The 13163-nt window shown below is 34.6% G+C and overlaps 2 protein-coding genes across 5 annotated transcripts in view; both read left to right on the top strand.

The window, feature by feature from the left end:
- Nucleotides 1-2884, top strand: part of Hasp (Hig-anchoring scaffold protein) — an 81626-nt gene extending 78742 nt beyond the window's left edge. For both annotated transcript variants that reach the window (XM_053762341.2, XM_053762340.2), the window contains 2 exons: nt 66-210; nt 651-2884. In XM_053762341.2, the coding sequence (XP_053618316.1) occupies nt 66-210; nt 651-945 (440 nt within the window). In that variant the 3' untranslated portion in view covers nt 946-2884. The remainder of the gene's footprint in view (nt 1-65; nt 211-650) is intronic.
- A 649-nt stretch (nt 2885-3533) lies between these two features.
- Rhp (Rhophilin) overlaps nt 3534-13163 on the top strand; it is a 94151-nt gene continuing 84521 nt past the window's right edge. For all 3 annotated transcript variants that reach the window (XM_053761953.1, XM_053761952.1, XM_053761951.1), the window contains exon 1: nt 3534-3798. The gene's annotated coding sequence lies outside the window, so the exon portion shown is untranslated. The remainder of the gene's footprint in view (nt 3799-13163) is intronic.

Genomic DNA, 13163 nt, shown 5'->3' with positions numbered 1-13163 from the left:
CAGCGTTTAGCTAGGTCGTCGACATATAATGTCTGGTGTAGCTAAATTTTTATTTATTCCTACAGGTGCCCAAGCATGCACGTACCCGGGAACAACGATATCAGGTCGGATGTCGTCCGTCAAGTTCTACTATAAGATCGGGGAGACGGTCACATTCACCTGCGAACCTGGGTATAGGCTAAAGGGCGCTCCAATGCTGAGATGTTTGAAGTGAGTGTTTGAAGAACCTATTTGCCTTTGCAGTAAAAACATATCAGTCACATATAATGACAACCTCTGTAGCCTAATGCTCATAATGCCGGACTGCTACACTGAAGGCCCCGGGTTCGACCCCGGTCTGGTCAAGATGTATAATTATCTTTTGCAAATTGACCTGGGTCTTGGATGTTTATATATATAATCTATAAAATATAATATCGTTAAGTTTTCCCATAACACAAGTCTTACTTTGGGGCTAACTCAATCTGTGTGATTCGTCCCTATTGCCACGAACTCAGCCGGAACATACGGAGATGAGAGAGAGAGAGAGAGAAATACAGTTCTAATTCGAGTCACGTCCTTCGACCTTTGGCTTTCTTCTCTTTTTGCCTTTACTAAATGTTCTTTTACTTACTCCCCATGTTCATTGAGTAAATATACTTCTGTTACAGAAACAGAAAATGGTCGAACGCGATTCCACTATGCACTCCAATCAACAACTTCACCTCAGCCGACTCTATTGCAATGCTGAACGGAGACATCGACGCCATGTTGTCGGACGCCGCCATTTTGCCGACAGACTTCTTGAAAACGCGCGAAACGCCCGCCATCTTGTCGCCAGAGAGTTACCAAGCCGCCATGACAAGGATAGCAGCTTCGAAGCTATTCCGTAGGATACCGATTGAAAATTATAAAAACAGGATCACTAGAGTTAATAGGTTATTGAGGAGAGAAACAATAAGATAATTACTCTTTATAAAATTGTTTTTTGTTTTTCGTTATTGTGACATTGATGGCTTGAATCCATCTTTGACAAGAAACTAATATTTGTATAGTTTACCCTCAGCCAAATAACCAAACCGTTTGTTTTTTTCTTTTCATGATTTTGTGTCTTAAGATTTAGTGAAATTAGTAAAATTACTCAAAATTGTTCTAGAGCCATCTTACACCGCACAAATGTGAGTAGATTTGGCTGATGAAACTGATCTATCTCAGAAAACAACAAAATTATTTTGGTCCCATAGAATTTGGCTGATCATCTGTCTGGATTTAGTATAAAAAGGTACAACATACGATCTTCTTTCAATGTTTATTTTTTTTAGGAATTTGTTTTATATCCTTTTATTGCTGAGCATAATATGGAGAAAATCTGTGGAGTGAATAAAAAAATATCCTGTGTACCAAAAGTCTAAAATGTCCTTTGCGTAAAAACAACTTTTACTTTGTAGATACACATTAAAATAAAATTAAGTCATTCTTTAATTATGTTATGTAGTGAGTCATATATTGACCAATATCCCTGCGTTGATTTTTCTAAATTTTATAGTTATTTATTTCATATTCGAGTGTTCATTATCATTAAAAATTAAATTAATGTAAATTAAATTTGAATATAATAGTTAAGTATGGAGATATGATAAAAATTGCCAAATTGGATTTTGATAAAAAAATATTCTATAATACCTACATGCTTGCATTGTTGTATAATATTTTATGATCCCGATAATTTTGGTTATGTAACAAAATACTGAATTAATAGGTACCTAATTTACATTTTTAATACAGCCAAATTAATGTGCGATGCTTTTTTATCCGGTTTAAAAGCCCTCATTTCGGTTTTTTTTACTATTTGATATAATAAAGGTACTTAAGTTGTAAACATTCATATGAATATTATGCTTCTGTATACACGTCCTCTCCACCTATCGCCGGTTGACTGTAAGAGATCCCTACGTGGGATAAGTCCGCCGCTGTACAATGTATCTTTCTTGTATTAATTTTAATGTTTGTACTTGTTTTCTACGTTTAAATTTGTTACAAACAAACATATTTAAAGTCCTATAAAAAGGATTTGAAGCGTAAGGTTCTTTTTATGATACTGTTATTAATATATTTAGATAATTCATAGATTAGTTTATTAGATAATTTTGTTTGAAGACTGTTATACTTATTTAAATTTTTCAATTATTAGTAGACAATTTTACCATTTTTTTATTAGTTTACCATTTTTTATATTAAAATGTCTAGTTAATGTATTAAAATTGTATATAGAATCGCTTTGCCAAAGTTTAGTAATAAATATACCAAATATTATGTCATACAAAATTATACTTATTTTTTATATTTGCGTTTGCGTGTATTTTTAAGTATAAAATGTTTTGTAAAATATTTTTTCACTTGAAAATATGTTTTTTTTTGTTTTCTTCACTTTAAATCATAAAATATATTTCCAACCATGTAAAATTGAAAATCTTAATTTTCTGAGTATATTTTTTTGGGGTTATTATAATAATTCCTTTTCATGATTATAAATCATAAGTGAAACTAATTACTTATACACTAAATTACAGTTAAGGAAATATAGTAGATTATTATAAAGATAATATACGCTAGATCCTACGCACAAATTTTCGAAAAAATTTTGGAGACGAAAAAAAACGATTCCTGGCAGAGACAAAAATCTACTTTCTTTTTTTTAAATTGTATACTGCCAAGAGCCGTTTTAAGCAAAATAGTCATATCAAAAATATACCATATCTTGTCGAATTTTTAACAAATGCTTAGTGCGATATTAAATTTATCATACTTAACATATTTTTCATCACATACTATACGTATGATTATAATAATTCGTTTTAAAAAATTGAGACATTCCATTCCATAACGATGATAATAAATCCAGATGACTGTAGTGGCTGTTTGATTTCAACTTTTCTTAAATCCTACTGACATTATAAATGCGAAAGGTTATGAGGATGTATGTGTGTATGTTAGTAACTTTTTCACGCAAAATCTACCGGACGGATTGTTATGAAATATGGTACACGGACAGGATGTAACCTGGGTTAACACAGAGGGTACTTTTTATCCCGAAATTCTCACGGGAGCGAAGCCCCGGGGCGCTGCTGGTAATCTTATATTTATAGATAAGTAACCTACCCATTGTCATATAAAATGACCTGATGACATGAATATCTTGGTTCATAAAAGCATAGAACGCTATTATCTGTGACTAACAACGGCGAAGGTGCAATAATAACATCCAATAATTACGAATAACCTTCAAGTGAGACAGGCAAAGTAAATTAATTAACATTCGGCAAAACTAATCATGTAATTTAACAAAATGACTTTATGACAGGTGATTGATTCGTCAATCAATTTAAAAGCACCATTTTATTTATGACATTTTTATCCATTGCTGGTTGTGTTAAAGTTTCGCAGTTTTTTTAATATGATGAAGCAGTAACGTACAGCGTGATGTACGAAAAGTGCGTGGAAACTTGTATAACTTTAAATCTAAATAGCGGTGACAGAACCCAATGGCAGGAAAATCAGTTGCGCGCCAGGCGTGCTGTGCATTTGACGTGTATAGGTTACGCGTTTTCGCGCCAAAACGCGCACGACTTTCAGCTGTCAATTTTTGAATTCCGAACACTTTTTTCTTCTTTACTGCCAGTCGTTTTTCAGTTTCAATGTTGTGCGACGTTTGTTTTTTTTTTATATGGTGGTTTGTTTTTTAATGTGTTTCACGGAGTACAAAATTATCATGGTGTTTTGTTCAATGTTTAATCTGCAGATAATGGCTGATAACAAAAGGTTTGTTAAACGTGTCGTTTATTACTTAGCTTAGTTCTACTATTGAAATATGTATATGCGCAGTTGACGTTCCTACGTTTTCTTACTACCGTCATAATTTATACTAACTTAGCTACAACACAACACAATGTACGTAGTTAGTTACGTAACAAATTTTTACAATATTGTAATGAAGTCTCATAAGAAAAACTTTTTTTTTGTATTATTAAGAAATTTATACAAAAGCGATACGCGAAATAAAAATCGGAATTTCACGAAGAACCGAGTTCGAAACATTTACATGACATAATCAAAACAAGAACATACCTACTCCTGGGAGTAGACTTGTAAAAATATTACACGTAACTATAATGACACGTCTTTATTCCTTACGAGGTAGACAGACACAAGATTCGCTAAACTCGAAGGCATCTCTAAGCGGTATAAATGGCTTATTGATGGAATATGTCTAAAATCTGCGTTTGTTTTATAACACCATCTGCAAAGACAATCCGGCTGGGTGGGATATGCATGACCAGTCTCAGAACAATGTGCGATTGTGGCTTCTCCACGCAATCGATGGCTCATCTCCTCGCCTGTCCCGAGTGTCCAAACATCTGTACTCGGGATGACTCAATGGCAGATTCCTATGAAGCATTCAAAGTGGCTCGGTACTGGCAACAATATATTTAGTACCCAATAGAGCTTTGATTTTCCATCGACACGTGAAGAAGAAGAAGATAACAGTATCTGAAAATATTGCTTAATTATTTACTATATATTGACTATTGATAGTTAGATACTTATCTAAATCTACCTTTGAAATACCTAAAGCTATTAAAGGGTCAATACTTAGTTCTAATCTGTCAGATTTACAATCAATGCACTGCTTGATAAGTGCTATTTTATTTATTTAACGATATTTTTATCGTTTATGATAATATATATATAATGTGGCAATTTTTATCATATCTACATACTTAACTATTATATTCAAATTTAATTTACATTAATTTAATTTTTAATGATAATGAACACTCGAATATGAAATAAATAACTATAAAATTTAGAAAAATCAACAAATATATATATATATATTATGAGAACATCATCGTGCTAAATAATCTTTTGGAGTTTTAAATCTTTATATTTTTTTAAAAACAAAGCACCAATCGATCAATCATTATGTGCGTGTGGTCTGAGGGCCCACTTCTTAAAATTCTATGAAATTATGCTTGCGATTTAGTGAACATTCCAATAGAATCGTGAAAGTTGGAATTAGATTTTGTGAAAGCCAAAAGTTACGATGTTTTACGAAAGGCCCTCAGTGCTCATAGTGTCGTCTGAGGGCCCTCCTGTATCTCAAAAACTATACATGCTACAGATAAAGTTTTTACCCCAAAATCTAAGATATTGCATAACAAAATTTGTGTAAACAACATATTATCGTAAAACACTTCATTTATTTTGTCAGACACAGTCGCTTAAATTAGGCTTTTTTTTTTCTTTTTGTTGATCCATGGCAATTATAGATGAAATATATTAATATCACGTGTGTCTTCACGTGTTCTAGGTTGTATTCGGTGCGGTGGCGCCGCGAAGCCAGGCTGTGATTTTACAAATGGCCGCTGTATCCTAACTAATATTATGCGAAATAAGTTTATTTTTTACCCGTTCACGCATTATCTGGACTGGTTATTATGAAATTTGGTACATGGGTAGAAAATAACCTGGAATAACACATAGGGCACTTTTTATCCTGAAATTCCCACGGGAGCGAAGCCCCGAGGCGAAGCTAGTATATATAATAAGACTACGTGATATTTATTAACAACAACGTTTGACGGTGTGGTTAATAATAGAAATGTTATTGTTTCCTATCAGCTGCCTGGGTTATGTGTCCCTTAGTCTCCTCTTAAGACATCCACGGGAGGATATGGATTCTATTTTAGGACGGAATCACACTATATAAATATGAAGAGCGGTATACAAAAAAAAAAACATAGCTAATTATATTTTCTCAACGTATGCTAACAAACCTTCGCACAGTGTACTCAACAAATAATGTAACTACTTATTGTTTTTTTATGGCAACAAAGTCGGTATTTTTGTATGGAAAATATATTGACACTTTAGATCGGATATACGCAAGGTCAGTGAAGTCATAAACTTGCAGACACACAGAAACAATAAATCCGTGTATACTACCTATCGTAGAACATGCCAAAAAATTGGATCCATTCTCTGCATAATTGTGATTAACATAACAGTAATAATTTTAATAATTTTATTAATAGAATTGATAGGATTTATTACTTTACTTGTGGGCAACACAAAAGCGAGCGAGAGAATCATGTGAGCGTTCCAATACACGGCTGGTGATAAAAAAATAATTTGAAATTCTGTTATGATCAAAACTGTTATGATTAAAAAATTATGCGTAATGTAGTTATGGGAAAATATAATAGTGACAAACAAAAGTATGCCATGTTTTTCTTTATTTGTGAAACTTTTGATATGAAACGAAACAATAATCTTTCATCTAAAACATGCCTATAAATCTATAAATAAACATTCATATCTTTATTTATTCATTCATACAACTGCCATTACAGGTATACACCTAAGGTGATAGTGCAGACTTATATACAATTAATTACAACACATAATTAATAAATAATAATATATTATATGATAGTATGGCCCTTTTGGATTGAAACTGTTGATATTTCGGCCATGCTATAGCCAAGCGATTCCACCAATCCAACAACAGCAAAATATTAGTTTTCACACGACCGACCACTGCGTCGCTATTTTAACAACGCTACTACATACTGTTATGTAGAAAGCTGATATTTTCCTCCACTTTACTCGTGTAGTTTGTAACGGAAATTCTACTAGATCACATTATTTTCTTTTCTAACAAAAAAAAAACTATTGAAGCTCAGTGACTTAATGAGTGAGATGCCTGTGATCGAAAGACCCCAGGTTGGAATCCTACATGTAATTTTGTATACCCGACTCATCAACTGTTTGAGGAAATCATTGTGAATAATATCCAGTTAACTAGTGTATGACTACAAGCGTTAGATTGCTCATAAAAATAGTGTCAAATGCATGTAGGCGACTCGATTAAAATCTGACACCAATGCTAGCGAAAACATTGTGGCAACTCAAAATGTCACTGTCATGAAAAGCAGAGGTATGACAGCGCGGTTCGCGCCTGACGGTGAAAAACTTCTGTCCTGTGATGGGTCTCTGTGTTATGCTTATATTTGTAATAATAAACCAACCACATTAAGGCATTTCTAAACATAATAAGTATGTACCGTACCGTACCATAATATATTACCGTGATTATGATCTATCCGTGACTTTCGTTATGAATCCTGCGGATTCCGAATTTAAAAAAAGACTAAGTCTCCAAAAGACTTTAGAAGACACAGAATTAATCTGTAATTTATTTGAAACCCTAACGCTTTATATATATATAATACTTTATGTATCTTTAAATTGTATACATATACTAAACCACTTCAAAATTCGGTTAATATTTTCACGTGCACTAAAGTTATCAGCTACGGCCTTCAAAATATAACAGGTCACAAGGCAATCTGTACATACCATGAACATTACGCTCATTATACTGCAGTCGGTTAACGGTTGACAGAATCGCGATATCGACTCATGGAAATTACTAATACAGGTAGCCATGCATACCTTTAACTTAACCATTACCTATACCTTTAACGTTTCTGATGCATAATAGTTAGCAAACACAAAATTATTAATTTCTCACAAACCTAACTTCTATTCACGTCAGAGATGTTACAAACATTGCTTATTATTCCAAAAATTGACTGACAGCTGATCAAAAAAAGTCCACCCGGAATCGAACCCACAGTCAACCGTTTTTACACAGTTCAAGGTGGCAAGAACAATAGGTATAATGTTTATCTCATTATGTATTATAGGCGAACCGGTTCGAAGTGGATTCAACCGGTTTCCAGACATACTGTATGATCATTTTCATACTTAACTATAGTAAGCAACCATAAAGGGTCTTAGAATAAATTATATAAGTAATATTATGATCAAATTGCATTATTATACAGTTTTTACTACCCCTATCTGCATACATAATCCTAAATATTTAAGCATTGATTTCAAATTGATTATATTATATTTAAAACTAGTTTTCGCCCGCGGCTTCGTCCAAATCATTTTGTGCGTCCGATAATAAATTATTATTGTCAATTTCTCGGGTTCTAAGGAACGTATCGCGATGAAACCTATGCCAGATTTTAAGTTAAGACTATCCACTATACAAGTGTGAAAACTGTATCAAATTCCATTCAGTAGTTTTTGCGTGATGCGCGAACAAATATACATATAGACAAACATTCTAAAAGAATATTCTATACGATCTGGATTTTTAATCTAAAATAACAAAATTTTTATGTTTGATTTCATCATATTCACAGGCTCACTTGTCATTCAAGCACAAACTCAACTAAGCTACTAAAGTAACTGACTTAGTGTATGTGTCTATAATACCGACCGATATACTATATCTAATTGAACTTGGCTCATCATTCTCATGAGCGATCGTGAGCGGTAGTCACGGCTCGGCACACGTGAACGAAGGCGCTAATGTGTTACTCGACTAGGGCTAAAAAGGGGTTTTGTCTTAGCACCATAACTCTTCCTCTTTTCGAATGTGTTAATTGCTAACGCTGGCGTCAGGTTTTTTTGTCGCCTAAAGACATTTGGCATGACGTTTACGATTTCCTCGCAAGCGAACTTAAACTAGTGTGCAGATTTCCCAACGATCTTTCACTTCACCGGAAGCAAGCAAATGCTGGTGTATGTACCTACACATGAGTCAGATTGGTATACGAACTCATATGGCACGAGTGGAGTTTAAAATCTGGGACCTTTCGATCTCACGGTCGCGGACGGTTTTACCCACTTGACCACCATCGCTTCAAACCTTACCTTTGATTAGTCATACCAAGGTAAGGTCTTCTATCAGGAAGCCGTGTTCTAAGGAGGCTTCGCCACTGTTACGTTTTTACAAACCTTAGACAGAGAGTGCAATAGTCTCTGTTATATACTTCCTAGCTGCGCCCCGGGGCTTCACTCCCGTGGGAATTTCGGGATTAAAAGTACCCTATGTGTTATTCCAGGTTATATTCTACCCTTGTACCAAATTTCATAGCAATCTGCCCAGTAAATTTTGCGTGAAAGTATAACAAACGTAAACACATATACATCCTCACAAACTTTTGCATTTTTAGTAGGATAACAGAATCTATTGCACACAGAGTCTATACTAATATACTTTCTTTCCCGCTCATACGCACATAATGTGCACACAGTTTAAAATAAATAAAGGGCGTCAAGCCGTCAGTCTCACACGGATACCATACAAATCCTTACATGGAGACCATACAACTGCAGGAAGCTATGGAGTATGCATAGTATATGTGTCGTGGACGATGCGTCATGCACGATCGGATTTTAGACAGGGCTGTCACTTTCAAGTTCATGTTAAATAAACATATTAGGACAAATCACACAGATTGAGCTAGCCCCAAAGTAAGTTCGAGACTTGTGTTATGGGATACTAACTCAACGATATTATATTTTATAACAAATACATATATAGATAGATAAACATCCAAGACCACGGGCTAATCAGAAATAGATTTCATGTCCTGACAAAGGGATCGAACCTTGACCTCTCGGTTCAAAGGCAAGCAATTTAACATTTGATTAACACGAGATCATCAAAATGTTACATGTAAGTTATTCTATATTGTATTTAACTTTCGATGCATGTACTTGTTTTGGAAATTGAATCTCACAACTCAATCTTGAGCCGATATATTCTGTCGATTGAGCTGAAATTTTGCATTCACGTTTAGTTTCTATGTCAATGCACGATGACAATAAAACCAACATAATTTTTTGACCGAACGAGCGAAGCGGACTAGGTCTAGCGAGCGAAGCGAACTAGGTCAATCATTCAACTTGGGGCAAAAATACTTTTTTTCTATGTATGTTTGTAACGCGATAACTTTCGAACTGTTGGTCTAATTTTGTTTGAAATGTGGAAAGTATGTAGGATCTGTCAATAGTATTTTCATGTTTGTGGGGCATCAAAATCGGTTAAGTCGTTTTTGAAATATTCACAATTTTGTAAAAACTCATGAAAAATTTATTGTGTTCGCGAGGTCTAAGCTCGCGGCGAACAACTAGTTGTATAAATAGAACTTGTATTGTAGAGTGAGATACTCTAAATTACAGCATTAACTATTGGTATATCACGTATAAAATATAAATAACGGAGTCCAAAATACATTTTGTGACAACCCTAATCCTTCACACTCCACTTGGCCATGCACAAATTGATCACCTCTCCTCTCTCGCTCTAACGCCAACACGTGTGTATATCTATCTCGCTCACACCTAACTGTGTGCGTACAGTTAGCCTAGAATCCATGTAAAGACTTTTGATTCGGTTTTTGTGATTAGAAATAGTGGATTTGATATCTATTTTTACAAAATTTTCATAATGACAATGTATAGTTTTTATTTATTCTTAAATTTGTGAGGACCAATACACGCAACCAAAACAGCATATATTCTTTGTCTTCATATATTGCGTCTTCAATTACTTGCCACTAAACGGCAAGCTGTCATGACATTACAGTCATGCCAGCTGCCTTTTATGCACTTTACTAAAACCTGGCACCAGTAATAACAACAAGAGCAATAATGCCGGCACCACACTGTCGTCGAACAGTTTGCCAAACTTTGTCGGATCTGTTATACATTGCTGGTTTTTTATTACAGTAAATAAAAGCACTCATAACAACAAGTGTCCGACAGAGAGCGTGGCGAACAAAATCAAAAAACGGCGCGCGTAAAAATACGTCTGTTTCGCACCTAAAAATTGCGTGATTAATGCCATTTTGAGCACTTCGGATTGGCCAATCTATAGCCTGATTTCCAAGCGCAGTTCTAAACATCCGTCGCTGAAAAACAAACAAGAAACCAATACATTGTCAGCCATGTTGTGGGAAACACATCGTCATTGTTTCACACAAGAAAACCTCGTATTTGTTCTACGTGCGTGCTTTATTGTGACTGGAGTATATTATGTACTTATTTATTGTGATATGATAATCCTTACGTATTATGAAACAAATTCCCTCTGCCGCGTCTGTCTGTTCGCGATAAACTCAAACTACTGCACGGATTTATATTTGTTTATTTTGTTGATACACAAACAGATTACAATCAAAACGGCTCTAGATTGTACTCCAATCATATGTGTATACAGAATCAACATATTTATGGGCAAAATCACAACTTACAAGAGTTTAAAAGAAGATTTTATGTGGTTTTCACCAATAAACAGTGTGATTCTCTTTCCCGTGTGAAGCCTGGTCCCGATCACTAGTTAACATATAATTGAGAAATTAACATTTTGACCTGAGTGTGGCACCTTGAAAATGAAGTTGTCATTTTGAAGTTGTTTAGGCATCCTCCTAATATTATAAACGCGAAAGTTTGTGATAATTTTGTTACACTTTCACGCTAAATCAACCGGACGGATTGTTATGAAATTTGGTACACGGTTAGAATATAACCTGGAATAACACATAGGCCACTTTTGATCCACAAATTCTCACGGGAGCAAAATCCCGGAGCGTAGCTAGTGATACACAATGATACATATTTGAGGCATATTTCATAACAACGCCTTATGCAATCGATACAATCACATAAAATTACTACGACATAAAGATTATGTATAAGAGTACGTAATGAAAACCGTGTTTGTAAAAAACTTTACCGGATGACGACCTCGGTGGCGCAGTGGTGGAGTTCTTGCCACTGGACCGAGAGGTCCCGGGTTCGATCCCCGGTCGGGTCATGATGGAACATGATCTTTTTCTGATTGGCCCGGGTCTTGGATGTTTGTCTATTTTATGTATTTATTATAAAATATAGTATCTTTGAGTTAGTATCCCACAACACAAGTCTCGAACTTACTTTGGGGCTTGCTCAATCTGTATGATTTGTCCTTGTGTATATATATATATATATATATATATATATATATATATATATCTTCTTCATGGTCATTACGCGGAATGAAACGCACATAACAACTTTCTTGGCACTGTTAATGGAGTGGTTTGCCATTTCTTCTTCAAGTTAATAATCACAAATCACAAACCAGTGTGCAGGTTTCCTCACGATGTTTTCTTTCCTTCACCGGAAGCAAGTGGTGGTCTATAAAAACTACTATACATGAGTCAAATTGGTATACAATCTCATGTGACACGAGTGGGATTCGAACCTGTGATCTTTCGATCCACGGGCTTAACCATTACACCACCGCCACTTCATCCATATCAACCGGGAATACTCGAGGATAAAAAAGAGAGAAACATAAAAAAAAACAACATATATAACAAAAGCAGTTATTTCGCCGTCATGTTAGGTAACTATTATACTATATAGTGGTCGTAGTGTGAGTTTGCAAGTCACTTTTCACCACTATCGAATCTTTACACTGTGAGACGCAGCAATCACATTGCTTAGGGTTGGGTTGGGACACTATTATTAGTTGACTGGTTGACCGTCCGCTGGAGTGATGAAGTACTGAAAGACCTGGAAGTCTTCCAAAGAGTCGACTAGCAAAAAGTAGCGCTGAATAGGATAGAGTAGAAAATTAAGTAAGATTGGTTAGAAATAATGAAATAGAATATGTGTGTTCGACAAAAAATATATTTTAAATTGTTGTTATACATATAAATACGTTTGGCCCCGCGTAGACATAAAAAACTCCAATACAATAAAAAAAAAACAAATAAATTATTTCCGAAAACAATCTATATTACAGCAAAATAAGTTTAAATTATTAATTAAATACTAATAATAATGTAGCACTTAAAACGTTAGTTTGTTAGTGTGATTCGTCGATTTTCTACGCAGTGAGAGAGTACAATCTGTTAAGGTTGTCCTGTCGCACTGCATAGAAAATCGAGTGAAAAGCGAATTGAAAACCCGCACTAATGCTGTAATGTGTTCGACCTTGGCTTTGGCGATGGGTAAAATTGCTAGTTTCCGTGTTTTTTGTCATGGACACAAACACATGACATGTTATCAGTTTGTGTTAGTAGTTATTACACGTAACTTAAGCTAGGATAGTAAAATCAATATCTAAGGACAAATCAAACAGATTAAGTTAGCCCCAAATTTTGTACGAAACTTGTTTTATTGGATATACTGTCTCTGGTATGGTATGGTGTATATAGTCTATTTATACATATATGTATACATATATATGAGGGATGGAGGCTGAA

Source organism: Plodia interpunctella, chromosome 22 (assembly GCF_027563975.2).
Source record: "Plodia interpunctella isolate USDA-ARS_2022_Savannah chromosome 22, ilPloInte3.2, whole genome shotgun sequence".
In the NCBI taxonomy this organism is placed as follows: domain Eukaryota; kingdom Metazoa; phylum Arthropoda; class Insecta; order Lepidoptera; family Pyralidae; genus Plodia; species Plodia interpunctella.
The sequence above is the reverse complement of the archived record's forward strand: the minus strand, read 5'-3'. Positions and strand labels throughout refer to the sequence as shown.